Source organism: Xyrauchen texanus, chromosome 24 (genome assembly GCF_025860055.1).
Source record: "Xyrauchen texanus isolate HMW12.3.18 chromosome 24, RBS_HiC_50CHRs, whole genome shotgun sequence".
In the NCBI taxonomy this organism is placed as follows: Eukaryota; Metazoa; Chordata; class Actinopteri; order Cypriniformes; family Catostomidae; genus Xyrauchen; species Xyrauchen texanus.
In genome coordinates this window covers 25,678,115-25,694,420 of record NC_068299.1, presented here as the reverse complement: position 1 = coordinate 25,694,420, position 16,306 = coordinate 25,678,115, and the positions used below count along the sequence as shown (strand labels likewise).

At 39.7% G+C, this 16,306-nt stretch overlaps 1 protein-coding gene across 4 annotated transcripts; it reads right to left on the bottom strand.

Annotated features, from left to right (window-relative positions):
* Positions 1–493: 493 nt before the first annotated feature.
* Positions 494–14,286, bottom strand: zbtb18 (zinc finger and BTB domain containing 18). Of its 4 annotated transcripts, none has more exons than XM_052089953.1 (2): positions 14,038–14,286; positions 494–10,287 (listed from the first exon to the last, which is right to left on the bottom strand). In XM_052089953.1, exon 2 carries the CDS (start codon positions 10,271–10,273, stop codon positions 8,660–8,662), a length of 1,614 nt encoding a protein of 537 aa, XP_051945913.1. In that variant the 5' UTR covers positions 10,274–10,287; positions 14,038–14,286; the 3' UTR covers positions 494–8,659. The 4 variants fall into 4 exon arrangements, with proteins under 4 accessions (XP_051945913.1, XP_051945911.1, XP_051945914.1 ...); XM_052089951.1 differs by lacking the exon at positions 14,038–14,286 and adding an exon at positions 12,030–12,213; XM_052089954.1 differs by lacking the exon at positions 14,038–14,286 and adding an exon at positions 11,129–11,252.
* Positions 14,287–16,306: the final 2,020 nt, after the last annotated feature.

Sequence of the window (16,306 nt, the reverse complement as noted above, 5' to 3'; positions counted from 1 at the left end):
AATAAATATTTAAAGCAATAGGTCCCCCCAAAATGAAAATTCCCTGATAATTTACTCACCCTCATGCCCATACGGGATGTATGTGTATGACATTCTTCTGCTGAATACAAATGATTTTCAGAAGAATATCTCAGCTCTGTAGGTCCATACAATACAAGTGAATGGTGACCAAAGCTTTGAAGCTCCAAAAAGCACAAAAAGGCAGCAAAATCTATTGGGTCAGAAGACGTGGATTTAACCACTGAAGTTATATAGGATTTAACCACTGAAGTTATATAGATTACTTTAAAGTTGCCTTTATGTGCTTTTTGGAGCTTCAAAGTTTTGGTCACCATTCATTTGCATTGTGAGGACCTACAGAGCTGTAAAATTATTCCAAAATCTTAATTTGTGTCACCATTAAAAGGTGTTTTGTTGGTGTATAATTTAATGTAATGGTGTATAATTCAGATTGATTCAGACTTGTTAAATAATATTTTTGACTCAAATCAAACCAGTTAATTTATATGATGCAACAATAAGCATATTTTGAGATTAACATATTTTTTATAATCCTTTGAAATAGCCAGATGTTTGTAAATAAGATAACAGTATTATATTTAATCTTCTTTCTTTGGCCATGTTTATTCATCACATTATAAGGATGTTTCCATGAGTGCATGTATTTATAAGTTCTGTGCTGGCATGACCATATCTGAGATGAGGTGAGTGTGCTGTAACGGCGTGTGTGTTCTTTGTGTGGAGAGCCACATGTGTAAAGAGTGTGTGAGCCCTGCTGAGTCACACATTTGTTAAAGACAGGTGTGGGGTACCCTTAGAGATTGCTATTGCAGGCACTGTGTCAGAACACCAAGGGCAAGGCTTTATTACTATCCATACAACACACACACACACCGCTGAAAGTGTCATCTTTGAGGTACCACAGATCATGCGTGTCAAGCTCAGGAGAAAAGCGTTGACCATGTGTAAACTCTTTTGGAAAGTGAGGGCACCTCTGCTGACATCTCACATTACCCCATTCAAACGGCAAATTCATTCTGCTCATCAGTGCCACATTAACTTTCTTTATTAAGTGCCTATATTTGCCCCCTGGAATTGATAATCAGGGACATTATTACCTATATGAAGCATGTCAAACACTACAGCTGAATCAATTAATTGAAAAAAACAAAATCAGAACAATTATGGGTGGTAATGATCTACATGTAATCTGGATTACATAATCAAATGACCTAATAATCAAGTCAGCGTCATTACTTGCTGAGCTACCCAGGCCCTCTATGACTTCGTTTTTATTAATGTTATATGAAGAGAGAATTCAACACAATTTTAGTTGTGTAATTTGTTATCAGTACCAGATTACATTTCAGTAGTACCCAACACTGTTCTCCAGTCCCTATATTAGATTTAATTGTATAACTCACAACCGTATACTATCATGGTCGATTTAAGCATAATGGCTGTTATCAACATTTTAGAGGGGTGTTTTCTTCATATTTAGTATTTTTGTTTATTATTGATTTAAGCTTCATTTCAAAAACACAAAAAAACAACAACAAATAAACACTACATTGTTTACACATTCAACAACACCTGCCTCTGAGGCAGCAAACAAAGATATTTGACAGCTACAGGTCACTACAGTCTCTGCAATAAACCCATAACTACATAAACTTAGATTAGAATACTATGAAGTATATCAAATATCAGAAAACATTGAATACAGGATTTTTTTTTTTCCCCCTTAAATTTAAACATCAGGGGCATTTTCGAAGAACGCACTGATCATTGACCTGTTGGTTAAACTTGTTTACTCTTCTGAATTGTGTAACTATGATCTTATTATTTAACAAGATATGACCACTTTTGTTACTGTAGCTCATTTACAGATGCATATATGCAGTGCCTGTTTGACTTCATAAGGCCACAGTGATACACCCAAGAAAAGTGCACACTGCTGACTAAATCCTGCCAAGACCCCCCTATCAACATCCCACGCCCTGCTGCCCACTTATCTACAGTGGGCAGAAGTGATACCAACAGCTGGTTCAGAGAAAAAGGCACAGCCGACCGAACATGCTACATCAAGGGTTTGCCATGTTTCCAATTTGATGTGCTGAATGTCTGTAAGACTGGGAAATGTTTAGAGCAGTCTCAGTCATTTTATTAACCATGGTATAAGTGCAGAATGGAATCCTATCACCAGTCCAATCTGAAAACATTTATTTTCAATAAAGTATTTGGCTGAAGTCTTGAATTATACTGGCTAATATAAGTAATGGATAATGTACAATTAGTCAGTCATTATCCTTGTCTGAAGGGGGTTATTTGTGATTATGACCAACAGAGTGTACATTATGCCACTTATTACAATGTTACTTACCAAATAAATGGACATGAAATATTGAATAAGTTGGAATTATTTTGTAATGCAAGAAAAGAAAAAAAGAAACCGCAGAGTGATATCAAAGACATAAAAATAGCATAGCTACAATGCTGGAATTTAGTTGCCTGCAACAGTAGTCAATTATACAGTAAGCGGACATTATACAAAAATATCTGACAGCAGAATGCAGCAATTAACCAATCAGAACCAATTATTCCAGTATAATAATAGATGTTAACAGAACAATGATATAATTAGAGTCCATGAATGTTTTTATTTTTATTCATATAAGATTAGCTTAGAATATATTGTAGCTTTTTCAAAAATCATCACAATATATACTGTACTGTATATTACACACACACACACACACACACACACACACACACACACACACACAGTTCTTCTGTAAAAATATAGTGACATGAAAGATGTGCTGTTAATGCTCAGGAAACTGCTATAATTTCTTTACCACATTTCAATACTTTTAAAATTTCATTTCTGCCACTGTGTGAAATTGAAAATATTCAAACATAAACGTATACGCAAGACTCTACACTTACAGTCATTGCTAATATACATACTTCATGTGGTGTCATCTAAAATAACTGGTTTGATTCAAGTCAAAAATGTTGTTTAACATCACTGCAGCAACCTAAATGTATTATGTTACACCAACAAAACAAATTTTAAGAGTTGCATCAAATAGAAATATCCACTTAAGGTAACAATTGCAGGTTACCACTTTTTACAGTGTAAGATTGTTTACAAATAACTGATCTGTCTCCATTATCATCCAAAAGATGATAGCCTCCCACAACTCAATCCAGACGAACCCCTACCCCACACCAACTCCCCCCACATTTCACTATGGAAGAAATCACACAAAAGAAATGTTGTGTTTTAATCTCTATTCAAGAGAGCTCCACAGACCCCCAGAGTGTGCTTATGTGCTGGCCGGAGTGGAGAACATTCGTCTGCACCTCTCACACTCTTAGAACAGCACCACAACCTAAACATCACAAACATATAACATTTAAATTGGAGCTGCGTCTTCTTTTGTTGGGGGAAGCAGGGTGCATGGTGCACCCCTCCCTATATAAAAAATAATCCCCCATACAGACCCCTGTCCCACTCCCTGACAGGCTGCAGGACCACTGCATTGTCTAAAGGGCCAAGACAGGCAGCTTGTTGCTTGCCTTCTGTCTGAGAGCGCAGGGCTCTTGACAATGGCTGCCTTTTAAACCAAGCAGACAACTGAAAGAAAGACAACATCCTCCCTCCTGCCTGCTTTTCTCACCTTTTATCTGCTCAGCCCTTGTACATTTTTTCTTTTTCTCCTTTCTCTTTTATGTAGGACTTAATGTTCCTTTCATTCCTTCAAATTCTTTACATCTTAACTGCACTTTTGGCACACACTTTCTTCTATAGAATCAACAAGTTTAATGTGAATTTTCCCTCAGGAAATCATGGTGTGTATGGGTCTAAATTAAATATTTATAAAAATGCTGTTTAAGTAAGACTGAGTAGCCTATACGAAATACAAAATGGTTTTTGTGGTAACATTTAAATCAACTTAAATTAATTCAAGCACCACACTGAATTTTTAAGGGATAAACATCTCCTTAAGGTAATAATTGCAGGTTACCACTTTATATAGTGTATGCAAAAATGTAATGCTAAATTATTATGTTTACCCTGGTTCATATTTATTAACTAATAAGATGACGTAATGACATTTAGAATTTAATTGAGATGGCTTTCCTATCTGGTTTTCCTAATTAGGGGAAAAAACAAACTTTAACATGTGGCAGGGACACAGTTTGTATGACGGTCTGGATCAATTTGAGTTAATTTGGGTTAATCCTTCTAAAGGGTTATTTTACCCATCAAAATGTACTCACCCTCATGACATACCAAACATGTAAGACTTACCACATTGGAACACAAGAGGATACATTTTGAAGAATGTTGACGCTGATTTTAGGAAAGAGATTTAGAACATTATGAAGGTGATTTTTGACAGAATTCTCCCTTTAACAATGTTCACTCTACAAAAACAAATGTATGGAACATGTGCTCTTCGAAAGCCACAACATGGTGCAAGCAAAGGCCACATACGTTTTCATAGCCCTCTTCCTGTCTGTGCCCCACTAATCTACATTATATTTTGTGCTGGTCACAGAATATGGTGAGGCACACCATAGCTATTGGTGTGGGCAGAATCAGTCATACCTCAGTACAATGGCTACCCATTTGATGCCACGTGAGCGGCTCTCCCCAAGTAGGCTTCCACTATCTTCTGTTGTGGAGCTACATATAGAAGGCCATACTGGTAATTCATATATAATGTGGAGCCCACTACCCTTCAGCACAGCCAAATGTTTCCACAGCTGCCCCTTTTGTCGCTGCTCCTTGAGTAAACAAAGGACAGACGCAAATTAATGACCTAAATTAATAATAATAAAGATAGAAAACCATTATGCCCCCAAAAAACCTAAACTGTACTGTCTTCAGTTGCCAGATGTTATGAACATTACATGCAAATGTAAACCAATAAAATGTAAGCTCTCATTAAATTTGTAAAATGACCACTGAAAGAGATCTACAAGTGCACAACATTATCTGGAAATAATCATACTCGATAAAACAATAAGACACTCATCTATTCAAACAACCATATAACAGCAATGCACACCCACCAGAAAGGGGTTCTTTAAACCAAAAAGCATAAAAAACTAAATGTAATCTTGCACCAATAGGCACAAGACCATCTGTGACTATGGCCTGTTGAGTAACGCTCACTGACTTCAAATTAGTCAGCCTTTAATGCATCTGTCGGACAAGTTTTCCAAACAACGAGACATTAGATAAAGCTGATTTGTTTGCTAGAAAACTGTACTTGAGGAGCTTTGGACGCAGGTTGTGTGTATGCAGGAAAGGAGGGAGGCAGGGGGAGGGGCTGGTTTTCGACAAGCTGCTGCACAATTTCCAAGGTCCAACCCACGCCTTTGCTGGAGCACCAGCCAAACATTAAAGAAGCATATACACAAGCCACGCAAGATTGCGTGTATATATATATATATATATATATATATATATATATATATATACACACACACACGCTCACACGCACACTCATCCGGACAGTATACTCAATCCACAGACCTCACACACTGGAAAACATGTTTCCACCCACTCAAACATCTACAGTAAATAAGATTATTTAACTGGAGGATAATACAAACAGTCTCAACAATCTGTAAATCAAAACGTCTTTGGCAATTTTGACAGACGTTTTGACAGAAAAATGGCACGGCTCAGATATGAAGGTTCTTATAATTTATTGCAGTTTGCACACAATTTAAAAATTTCACCAACAGCACACCAAAAAGTACAAAACTAAACAGCCTCATAATTTACTTCCCTTGAGAAAATGAAACATACTATGATTGTCAAAGCTAAATGCCTAAATCCATAAAAAGAACAATGTCAACATAGCAAAAAATCTCAAGAGGGAAGCAATTACATGTGAAGACAAATCTTCTTTTCAGACAGCGATTGTCCTTGAATTCAACAGATATTTTTTCTTCAATTCTATTCTCTCAAATTCCCAACTCATTATCCACTACGTTTGAATTTGACTTTGAGTTGTTCTTCACACCTGGGTTCCCGGGTTTCAAGTAAACTAAAGGGGTGTCTAATTTATGGATATGCTTCATTGGCCATTTCACAGCTTCATTTCCATTGACCAAAAGTCAAAGATAAACATCCAGTTTTCCAGCGTTTCCAGTTTTCACCCTCTGAGTAGAAGTAAGCTGATAACAGTAGTTTAAGGCGGTCAAGTACAATAGTAGAAGCCAACATACAACATAAAGAAAAAGAAAAGCATAGAAAACAAATCAACCCCAAAGTAGATATTTTTTCTGTCACATTTTAGAGTGCAAAAGGCAAAAGTACCACAGTGCAAAATGCCATGAGGAGTGTGTGATTTTCGCTAGCAGTTGCACCAGTCAAATATATGGTAGTTCCTTTGGCCTGTGTAGGCCAGTGTGCATCACACTTCTGTGCTCCACAAAACAAGTGCGGAGCCCGCAGTCCTCTCTTACTAAAGTAGTTCAAGCCTTCCAGCACTATTTGAGTGACTGATCTATAACTACAGCGCTAGCCCATATATTTATAATTTTTTTATTTCTAAATTTGACAATGACAGCTTTTTTTGTGAAAAGAATTAAGACATTTCACATTCCTAAAAAAAGAAAAAAATATTATAATTTTGCAAATTAAATGATTAAAAAAAAAAACGTTTTTTTAACAAACATTTTTCAAAATCACTAATTTTACATTAACAATAATCATTAAACTCTTTAATAATTACAAATTTTGGAGAAAAAAAATCAAATGCAACAATGTTAATTCAGTAATTCAATTATGCATGTAATTCGGCTTAAAAACTTAATAAAGGCCTCTTTTGCACATTATTCTAATTTCATTAAGCTTCAAAGGTGCCACCGGCCTTGCCAAACACATTCCACTCTGAAAGCATTGAAACACCTATGCATTGAACACAAACACACGCACACAAACCACTCGCTGTCTAGCTTTATGCTGTTTAAAGTTCCTTTAGCTTTCTCTATATAAATGTGCACTGGAGGACAGCCATAAAGAAGAGCTGCACTATCAGCCACACAAATGTATCTTCATGGCATTCAAATCTGAAGCAAGTGCCAATTAAACAGATAAATAAATAAATTACAAACAGAGCCGACACGATTCAAATGACAACAGCCAGTAAATTCTGAGACATACAGCAGTTGAAGACCTAGCATTGGGAACAGCAGCGCATGAGATGACATAGCAGGGGCCACGCTAGCTTTCTAAACAATAATCATAGCGATTCAGCCTCTGCTGACACCTGGCCCCTCGTTCACCCCTGTATCCTACAGCGAGAATAAACTGATTCACTTTGTGTGTCTAGATACTGCAGCCTAAAGTCAGTGCATTTCCACAATCTTCACAGCCCAGAATAGTAACATCTTACCAGAACCCCAAATTCATTCTCTATTGATCAGGAGTAAAAATCAAATCTACCAAGGAATCAAATTAAGTAAGTAATTAATTAATTAAAAAATACACTCTCTGATGCAAAACAACAACAACAACAAAAAAAGAGTAAGTTAAATAAAATTCATGCAATTTCTACAGCAGTAATATTAAAGGTATTTTTTTAAACAGACAGGTGCCCTGACTGTAATGAATCAGTCAATAACAGTGTACAGCAATACAGCAAGTCACATCTTTTTCAATATACAGGTCAGACATCATGCAACAACAGAGTCCGTTTTAAAAATGAAAAAAATCTTAAAACACTACAGAAATCTCTAGAAATGCAGCCAATGTAAAAAACAACCTCAGTAGCAAACAAGAGATGTGGATAGACAGCAAATAAAAAAACTGACAAAAATAATATTGAGAAATGATAGAAAAATGCAGTTAAACTGATATGAAAAAGGAGGCTGTACATTGCATGAGTGCCTTTTTGTCTTCCATCAGTCAAGTTTCCTATAACAAGTGAAAAAGAGCTTAGGTAATGCGAGCTTAGAGCTTCTGGTGCAGACTTCCGTGTGGGAATTAAAGGACTGACCTGCTCACACACTGTGTGTGTATGTGTGTGTGCAAGAGCATGAATACACATGCATGCCCAACCACAGTCACACATCAGGTATGATATTTGCAAATTATAGTAGTGCACTATTTATACACACACATACTCAAACATGAGCTTAATGTGTACAGGTAAATATATAACCATAGTACCCGTTTAGTGTGTCCTTCAGTTTTTAACTCCTCTGTCTATTACCTGAAATCTTCATATGCTTTTCATGGCAGAAGTTCCTTATAAATTTAGGAGTGTATAGAAATGTACTGTAAAGTATATACAGTTAAAAATCCCAATGCTTTTTTCTGTCAAATGTGGTTACTGAGACCAGCACCCATGTTTTATAAAAATCTAACAAGAAAAGAAAAAAGAACAAGAGACCCTAAAGTAACCAGAAAATATATTAAAATAAAATCAGTAGTAATATTTTCATGTGCTAGTAAAGTGCAATTCGACAAGATTTGCAATGTACAGTACATACAAGAAAAATGACTGATTTAGACCCTTCTGCCCTCATTCTGCCCCGATCTTACATCTCTACCCCCCAAAATGCCACTAAGATTTCTCTTATTAATTTAACAAGCAGTTCAAACAGTCTGCCATTATATGAGCTTTCATTTCCAGAGTTCTTGAGAACTATCTTCCAGTGCCCAGTCTCTGACAGTGGGCAAATTGAGTGTCTCGCTCTTCACTGAGAGCGAGTTGACCAGTTCGCAGTGGAACTTGCGGATGTGTCTGTACAGGTCCCCTGACTGCGTGAAGCGCCGCTCGCACCATTTACAGGCGTGCGGCTTCTCACGTGTATGCACAACAGCGTGTCGGCTCAAGTTGTGCGAGTACTGGAAGCTCTTGCCACAAGTGGTGCATGTGTAGGGCTTCTCGCCTGAGTGTGTCCGCTCGTGGCGCTTCAACGTATACATGCAGGAGAAGGTTTTGCCGCAGATGGAGCAGGTGGGAACGTTGACGTCGCTGGCCGGCTTGACCCTTACGCCTTCCTGCTCGCGAAAATGTGTGCTAAGGTGGATCTGCAGGATGTGGGGGCTGGGGAAGACCTTGTTGCATAAAGGGCACATAAAGATCTGAGTATGTGGGGCCCCCAACATGCTGGAGACGTAAGGCAAGAGGGAATTCTCAACCACCGCAACCTCCTGTGCTCGCTCCCTGTCGCCTCCTAGGCCGTCCGTGTCATCGTCGCCTTCTTTGTCCTCCCGCTCAAGCTCGCTGGCTAGCGAGGCCTCACGCAAGGCTGAGAGGTGAGCCTCCAGGCCCAGTCTGCGTTGTGCTATGAGGCTGATGTGAGTTCCGTTGGTGCTAGGTGGCTCCTTCATACCGCTGTGCTCCATCTCATAGTCTCCACTCACATGTTCATCATCCTCTGAGCCTGTGTCTTTCTCCACCTTCACCTGGACCAGGGAGCTCTGCAGATTATCTGGGGTCACTGAGCTGCAGAAGTAAGGGTTACCAGCCATGGTCTCCCCAGGACCACTGGTCAAGCCAGACTTCACAGAGAGGTCCAGCACACAATCAGCGTCGGCGGAGATTCTTCGAGATGCTTTGGAACGGCGGGACAGGGAGCCAGTGGAGCTGATGGGGCTGCCAGTAGGGGATTTGCCAGTGTCAGGACCATGTGGCTCTGCCTCCCTGGGGCTAGTGGTGGGAGATGCGGTCCGGTCTGAGGGCAGACGCATCCACATGTTACCTGGCTCCTGAGGGCTGTCTCGCTTGTTCTCCATGTCCTCGTCATCACTCTGCAGCAGGTCGGCAGTGGCCGGTCGACCTGTGCTTCCACCCTCAGAGAAGCTCTCCACCTTGTCAGAGCAGCTGAAAGCATCCTCCTCTTGCTTGGTGCTGTCTGCCTCGGTCGTGGCTTTCTGCTTGAGCTTCTTCTTGCACACCTTGACAATGTCGTACATGTGGAGGTAGCTTGCGGCGGCCAGCACATCCTCCACTGGAAGAGATTTAAACTGGAGCTTTCCTTCGTACATGAACTCAAGCAGGAGAGCGAAGGCTGGGGCCGTGACAATGTCGCTGTTCAGATGAACAATGTCTCTTTTGTCTAGCTGGTCCTTGTAAAAGAGATGGAAGTACATGCTGCATGAAGCCAGCACTGCACGATGGGCTCGGAACTGGGCATCACCAACCAGCACAGTGGAGTCACAAAGGAATCCCTGATGCCTCTGCTCGCTCAGACACTGTAGTAAATGTCTGCTGTGGTCTGGAAACTCCATGCTGTCTTCATAACCTGCAAAAGACCGCAGATGTTGGTGAGGCTCGGTAGAACAACAATTGTTTTGTCTGCAGCTCAGTGTGGAACTTTTCCCTTTCCCACCCGCTCCGTCCGTCTCTCTCTCTCTCTTTCACTTCATGCACACAGACATACTCTCACACTCCAATTCTCTCTCTCCCTCCCTCCATCCCTCCCTCCCTCCACCCCTGTGGGAACACCGAAAACATTTTCACCACAGTCCTAACATGAAAGGATTACAAAAAAAGCACATTCAAAGAGTGTAATTTAATTATCTTTTCCTCCCCTGGCCACTTTAATTTGTTATAAAAATAAACCTTTTAAAAACCATGAAAACTGGACAACTAACACAAATTTTAATAAAAAATATAATTTAGCGAAAATGAAATTCACTAAAGGGAATCAGCTGTGTGTTGCCGTTGGAATGATTTGGAGTCTAATCAGATTGTGTGATGTAAAAGCCGAAGTTCCGATTCCACAGATGCCGGTGCGAGAGTTTCTATCCGTTTTTTCCTCTCTGTGCTCCTGGAGCAGTTATTTATAATAACCCACTTTGGCCAGGATGCCAAGTATAGGTAACAGGCTTACAGATACACAAACAGTTCACCATTATGGGCACAGAGCATAAGTATACTAAGCACCATGATCTCTCATGTTACGACAATAAGGTAGAAGTTGTCACATGTGACGTGCACAATCGCCCAATCTACTAATGAATGACAAAATTGTAACCTAATAATTTTACAAAAATTGGTTAAAATTATATTAAAGCAAAATAACAAAAACTTTAAAATAGTCTAATAGAAAAAAATTATGGCAAAATATATATAAATCACACCTGTTACACGCCGAGATTATTCTTGTGTAAAAAATGCACAGGCATCATGTTCAACAAGCGGACCAAAATGAAATAATTTTAGTCCACATTTAAATCTGATTAGAACGCCAAGCCAAACTCCCTGCTCCCCACAAAACAGCCTTCAGACCCTCATTAATGAGGGGCTTATAAGACGATGGGGGGGGGGTAACAAACCTCTCTTCAACCCTCTCCTCCCCCTTTTCCCCCTCCCCAAATCTTGAAGAATTGGAACATCCTCCCCAAAGAGGCAGTCCACTGCAGATTTACAATACAATCACTTTAAGTGCCCTGTAGTCCACATCAATCCTAATCCTTAAAATGGCTAAAAATAAAGATTGCAGGACAGCTCACAAGGTAGCAGCGATCAAATTAGGAGACTGGGAGAACAGAGAGGGACGAGAAGGAGGCTTATGAACATCTGATCCAGCTGACTGAGACCATATGGCAGCTGCTGCCCAGATAAAGAGATTAAGACTAGGAGGAGTGCGATTACAGCTGTCTAGCCAATTCAGGCAGCTCAAATCTGCAAGTTCTAAATTAGTCCTTACAAACAGAAAAAAGGAAAAAGTTGAAAAAACCCAGAAGGTATACTAATAATTTATAACCACATTTTGAAAAAATGTAATAGATTACAGATTTTGTGGATGGCAAATCTCTTTTGTGGATGGCAAATCTCTTTTGCGGGGCAAATCTGCCCCAGTCGTTATTTAACAGAACACAGATTATCAGCATAGACCAAAAAAATTTTAATAAATAGTTAGCTAAACTTCACAAACAATTTACTTAACTACCAAAACTAGTGTGCGGTCACAACAAAGCAACAATTTGCCATTGACTGCAAAGACAAACCAGTAAACAAACAGAATAATGAAAAGCTTGCCTGGAAACCTCTTCATGGCAACAAAAAGTGTCATTTGTCAGCCTAGTTACACTACACCAGCACAAAAACCTTCACTTCCCATTTCACACAGCACACCCTCTGCTGATGGCGAGCGTGCAGAAAGACTTAACGAAAGCCCAGAGAGCTCCCTATTCAAAAAGCATCCTTGTTGCCCAGACACCCCGGTACAGTACCTGCAGTACGCATCAACTTGATTAAGTCCACTGTTGTGGTAGCGCCGGGCGTAACTCCTTTTGCAAAATCGATGAAAGGGTAGAGGGAGGTGGAGAAGAAGTAGAGAGTGAGAGAGGTAGAAAATCAAACTGTGAGGGACAGATGCAAAGTGGAGGAGATGTTGGAGGGGAATGCGATGCCTCCTCCTGCACACAGATCCGCACACACACTAACTCCCAGTCTGTGCGTTAGAAGAAAAGACTGGGGGATGGCAGCCTGTCAGCTGCTCTGACATCATGTTCAGATGGAAATGCAACCTCCAGCTGTGCTCCTTTTAGTGCCATATGCTACTCCTCTACACTCTTGCCACCAGCCTCTCCTTTATACAACTTTGTTTCTATTTCTCTCCCTTTAAAAACAGGGAGGAAGGGGACCATTGTGAGGTGATTCTGTGGAAAACTAGCCAATTCCCCTTTTACTTGTAATCTCTCAGCAAAGAAGAACTTGGAAACGGGTCTGTCTGAAAGCCGACACTTTTTTCTAACCTAGTTTCCTGCACAGCGAATTTAAATACCCTTAAGTTTCCCCCCCTCTCCTTCTTCCAGTAACCATAAACAAAGGCCAGCACTGCACATTTGCAACTGACAGATCCATGCAGCTGATATTGTTTTCGACTTCTTTATGGTTCACTGGCCGCGCCATTACCGTCATTCATTTTACTAACCCTTTGGACAACTGAGAGAGGGGGAAAAAGAAATAAGGAACAATGGAAGCAATCATACAGGCCTTATAAGTATGCTTCAAACAGAAGGCACAGTATTCCGTATTAGGCCAACTTTACTTACAAAGCACTTTTATTGTTAGAAGGATTCCACTACTTGTATCGTTCACATTTTCAGAAACTTTTTCGTATGAGCTTTTTTTTGTTGCAGTTTCCTGTTTACGTTCAGACTCAGAACAAAACAAAGATAAGCAATTTATGCGTAATAAACACTAATTGAAGTCTCATTTCAATGATGTCACAGTCATTATTTGAACTCATTTGAACTCTTTAAAACTGATCGATATACATATATACTTTTACATTTTAGATATTTAACTAACAATAGGAGAATCATCAAAAGAATGAATAGTTTACTATTTGAGGTAGGCTACTGAGGAAGCGCAAACAAACATGGAAATTCGTGCAGTCGCGCAGGGACTTTTAACAACTATTAAGAGTTTCAGCTTTTCCAAAAACTAGAATTTTCTCTCTTAACAAATAATATTACATATTGTATTTTATTTCACGACGCCATCGGTCAAAACGAAAAGATCAAAAACGGAACCCACACTTGCACGTCGCTTCATGTTATAATGACATGCCATAGTAAACTTGTTTTGAACTTCTCTTTAAATACTTATTTGAATAGTGGCAAGTAAGCCCTTGACTTATTACCTTGAAATCATCATAGTACTATTAAAAAAATAGTTAAAGAGAATAAACTCCAGTTGTCCACCTCTTCTAGGTAGAAATTATATTAGCATGCTACTCCTACACAAACACAGCACTGCCGACGGTCTTTCTCTAGATTCTGGCCCCGTACACTCAGGAAAAGCTAGCTTGTGTGGCTAACAAATAAAAAGTAACCATTCAAGCAGCGGTGTGACATTTCTGCAGCAGGCCCCGATGATGCGACGGCCAGTAACGCGACACGCTCTCGAGCAACTCATTCTGCGCGTGCGGACAAACAGTCGCTTGAAAAAGATCGCTACTTTCCCCACAACAATCCACCCCGTGCTTCTAACCCCCCTTTCATCTGCTTAAATAGGACCTCGTATCAAAAGCACTTACAGACAACAAGGTCCACCGTCTTCCTGCTTCCTCCGTCTAATCCTCTCGGCGAGAAAAATAACTCGATTGACTTTCAACAGCTTTCCATAACAGCCTGCAGTGGCAGGAAAGACGGAGCAGGCGAGCGGAGAGACGAGAGCTGCGGCAGCCAGATGTTTCCGAGCTGTTGCTACTCAACTCTCCTGTGAAGAGGAAGCGCTTGACTGGCAGCACGAAAGCCAATGGAAGAGGCGAAAAGAAACGCGAAGGCAAATTGGAAGCTGCCGCTGAAGGGGGAAGAGGGAGGGATGTCTCTTTCTCGCGTAGGTTGACACCAGGCAACAGTGAGAAAGCAGAAAAAAAGGCCGAGCGAACTGCTCGAGCAGACTGGCGCAGAGCGCTGCGCGAGGGAGATTGCGCAATGTTACGTGGGTACTGTAGTCACGGGTCGAGCAGCGGTGAAGAACAGGTGCACTGCAACTTCGGCCACACTGGAAGTGTTAGTGGACAAGAATTTTGCCATTTTAAAGTATTGTCCGTGGATGAAGAATAGAGACATATGCTTAACAAATGATTTGTGATGTGTATGACACACAAATTCTTCTGCAGAACACAAACGAAGATTTCTAGAAGAATATCTCAGCTATGTAGGTCCATATATAATGCAAGTTAACTGGGTCCAAATATTTGAAGCTCCAAAAAGCATATAAAGGCAGCATAAAAGTAATCCATATGACTCCAGTGGTTTAATTTAACAGGAGTGATATGATATGTGTGGGTGAGAAACAGATCAATATTTAAGTAAAAAAAATTCTATAAATTATTCTCCCTACCAAGAAGGTTACGATATACACAAAGAATAGCTAAAAGCAAAAGAACAAGAAAACTTAGGAGAGAAGAGCGCTTAAGAGAGCTGTTTGAAAGTGTAGATTTATAGTTAAAAAGGACTTAAATATTGATCTTTTTCTCACCCACATCAATCACTTCTGAAGATATGGATTTATCCACTGGAGTCATATGGATTAGGGCCTTTTGAGCTTCAAAGTTTTTGACCCTGTTGACTTGCATTGAATGGACCCAGAGAGCTGAGATATTCTTCTAAAATCGTTTTGTTCATCAGAAGAAATAAAGTCATACACATTTGGGATGGCATGAGAGTGAGTAAATGATGAGAGAATTTTCAATTTGGGTGAACTATCTCTTTAAGGCCAAGAGCGCACATGGGCACCTTCTACAGTCTCATTTATGCATTCAGTTTAATTAAACTCAGTTGTGCCATATCTGTTTACAGAAATAATGTATTGTTGTTATGACCACCGTAAGAATAATAAAATGACCACAATCTACAACAATTCACCTTTCATTTGTAAACAAACAAACAAACAAACAAACAAAAAACAACAGCATAAAATAAAATGTATAAATGTATACATAAGCAGTTCTGCTCTTGATAATAAAAACATTAACTGAATTTATAGCTTAAATTGAACACAATGGATCTCATTAGATGGATCAGTTGATGAGTAATTAAGCTATGGATAAATGAATTAATTGAATGATTACAGCATAATTGTATAAAAATCTTCGGAACTCAAGGGTGACAAAAAAAAAAAAAAAAACATTTCTCCAGTGTGCTTATATGCCATTTAGCCTACAGCAGGGCTGTAACCATAGACACTGATGGGGACATGTCCCACCCAAAATTCATAGTGGTCTACTGATATGTTTTTTTGTTCATGGTTGATTATTAAATTATTACATTTGGTCCCCCTTCCCTGTCCTGAATATGTGGTTACACCATTGGCCTACAGTGTATGCATGTGTAGGGACTGGGGAGTGTGTGTCAGAAGTGACAACAGGTGAACTTTTGCAATGCTAAGTATGTGCAATGGTCCACAGATGCGGCAAGTTCACTCAGGACCTTGTGAATACAGTCACGTGTTTGGCATATTTGGCTGCTAAACGTCAACCCACCCATCAGCATCCCCGGTCCCACACTCACAGTGCTGCATTTGTCCCAGTAAACTAATTGGCGTTACTAATACATTTCAAAACAAACCACTGTCCTACTGGTGCTGGAATCTTAACATAATAACCTTATAATTTAATGCAAATAATGGCCTCATTAAGCTGATGTGGCAAATGAGTTGAGGCGCAGAACGATTGTGATGCTTTTCAGTGTCGTCACCCGACAATATACTGTATGCCTTGTTCTATATGTGAGCTGTCTGGCTATCATCACTCGCACATCATTATAATGAAATATAAATCGAATGCAACACTCATATTA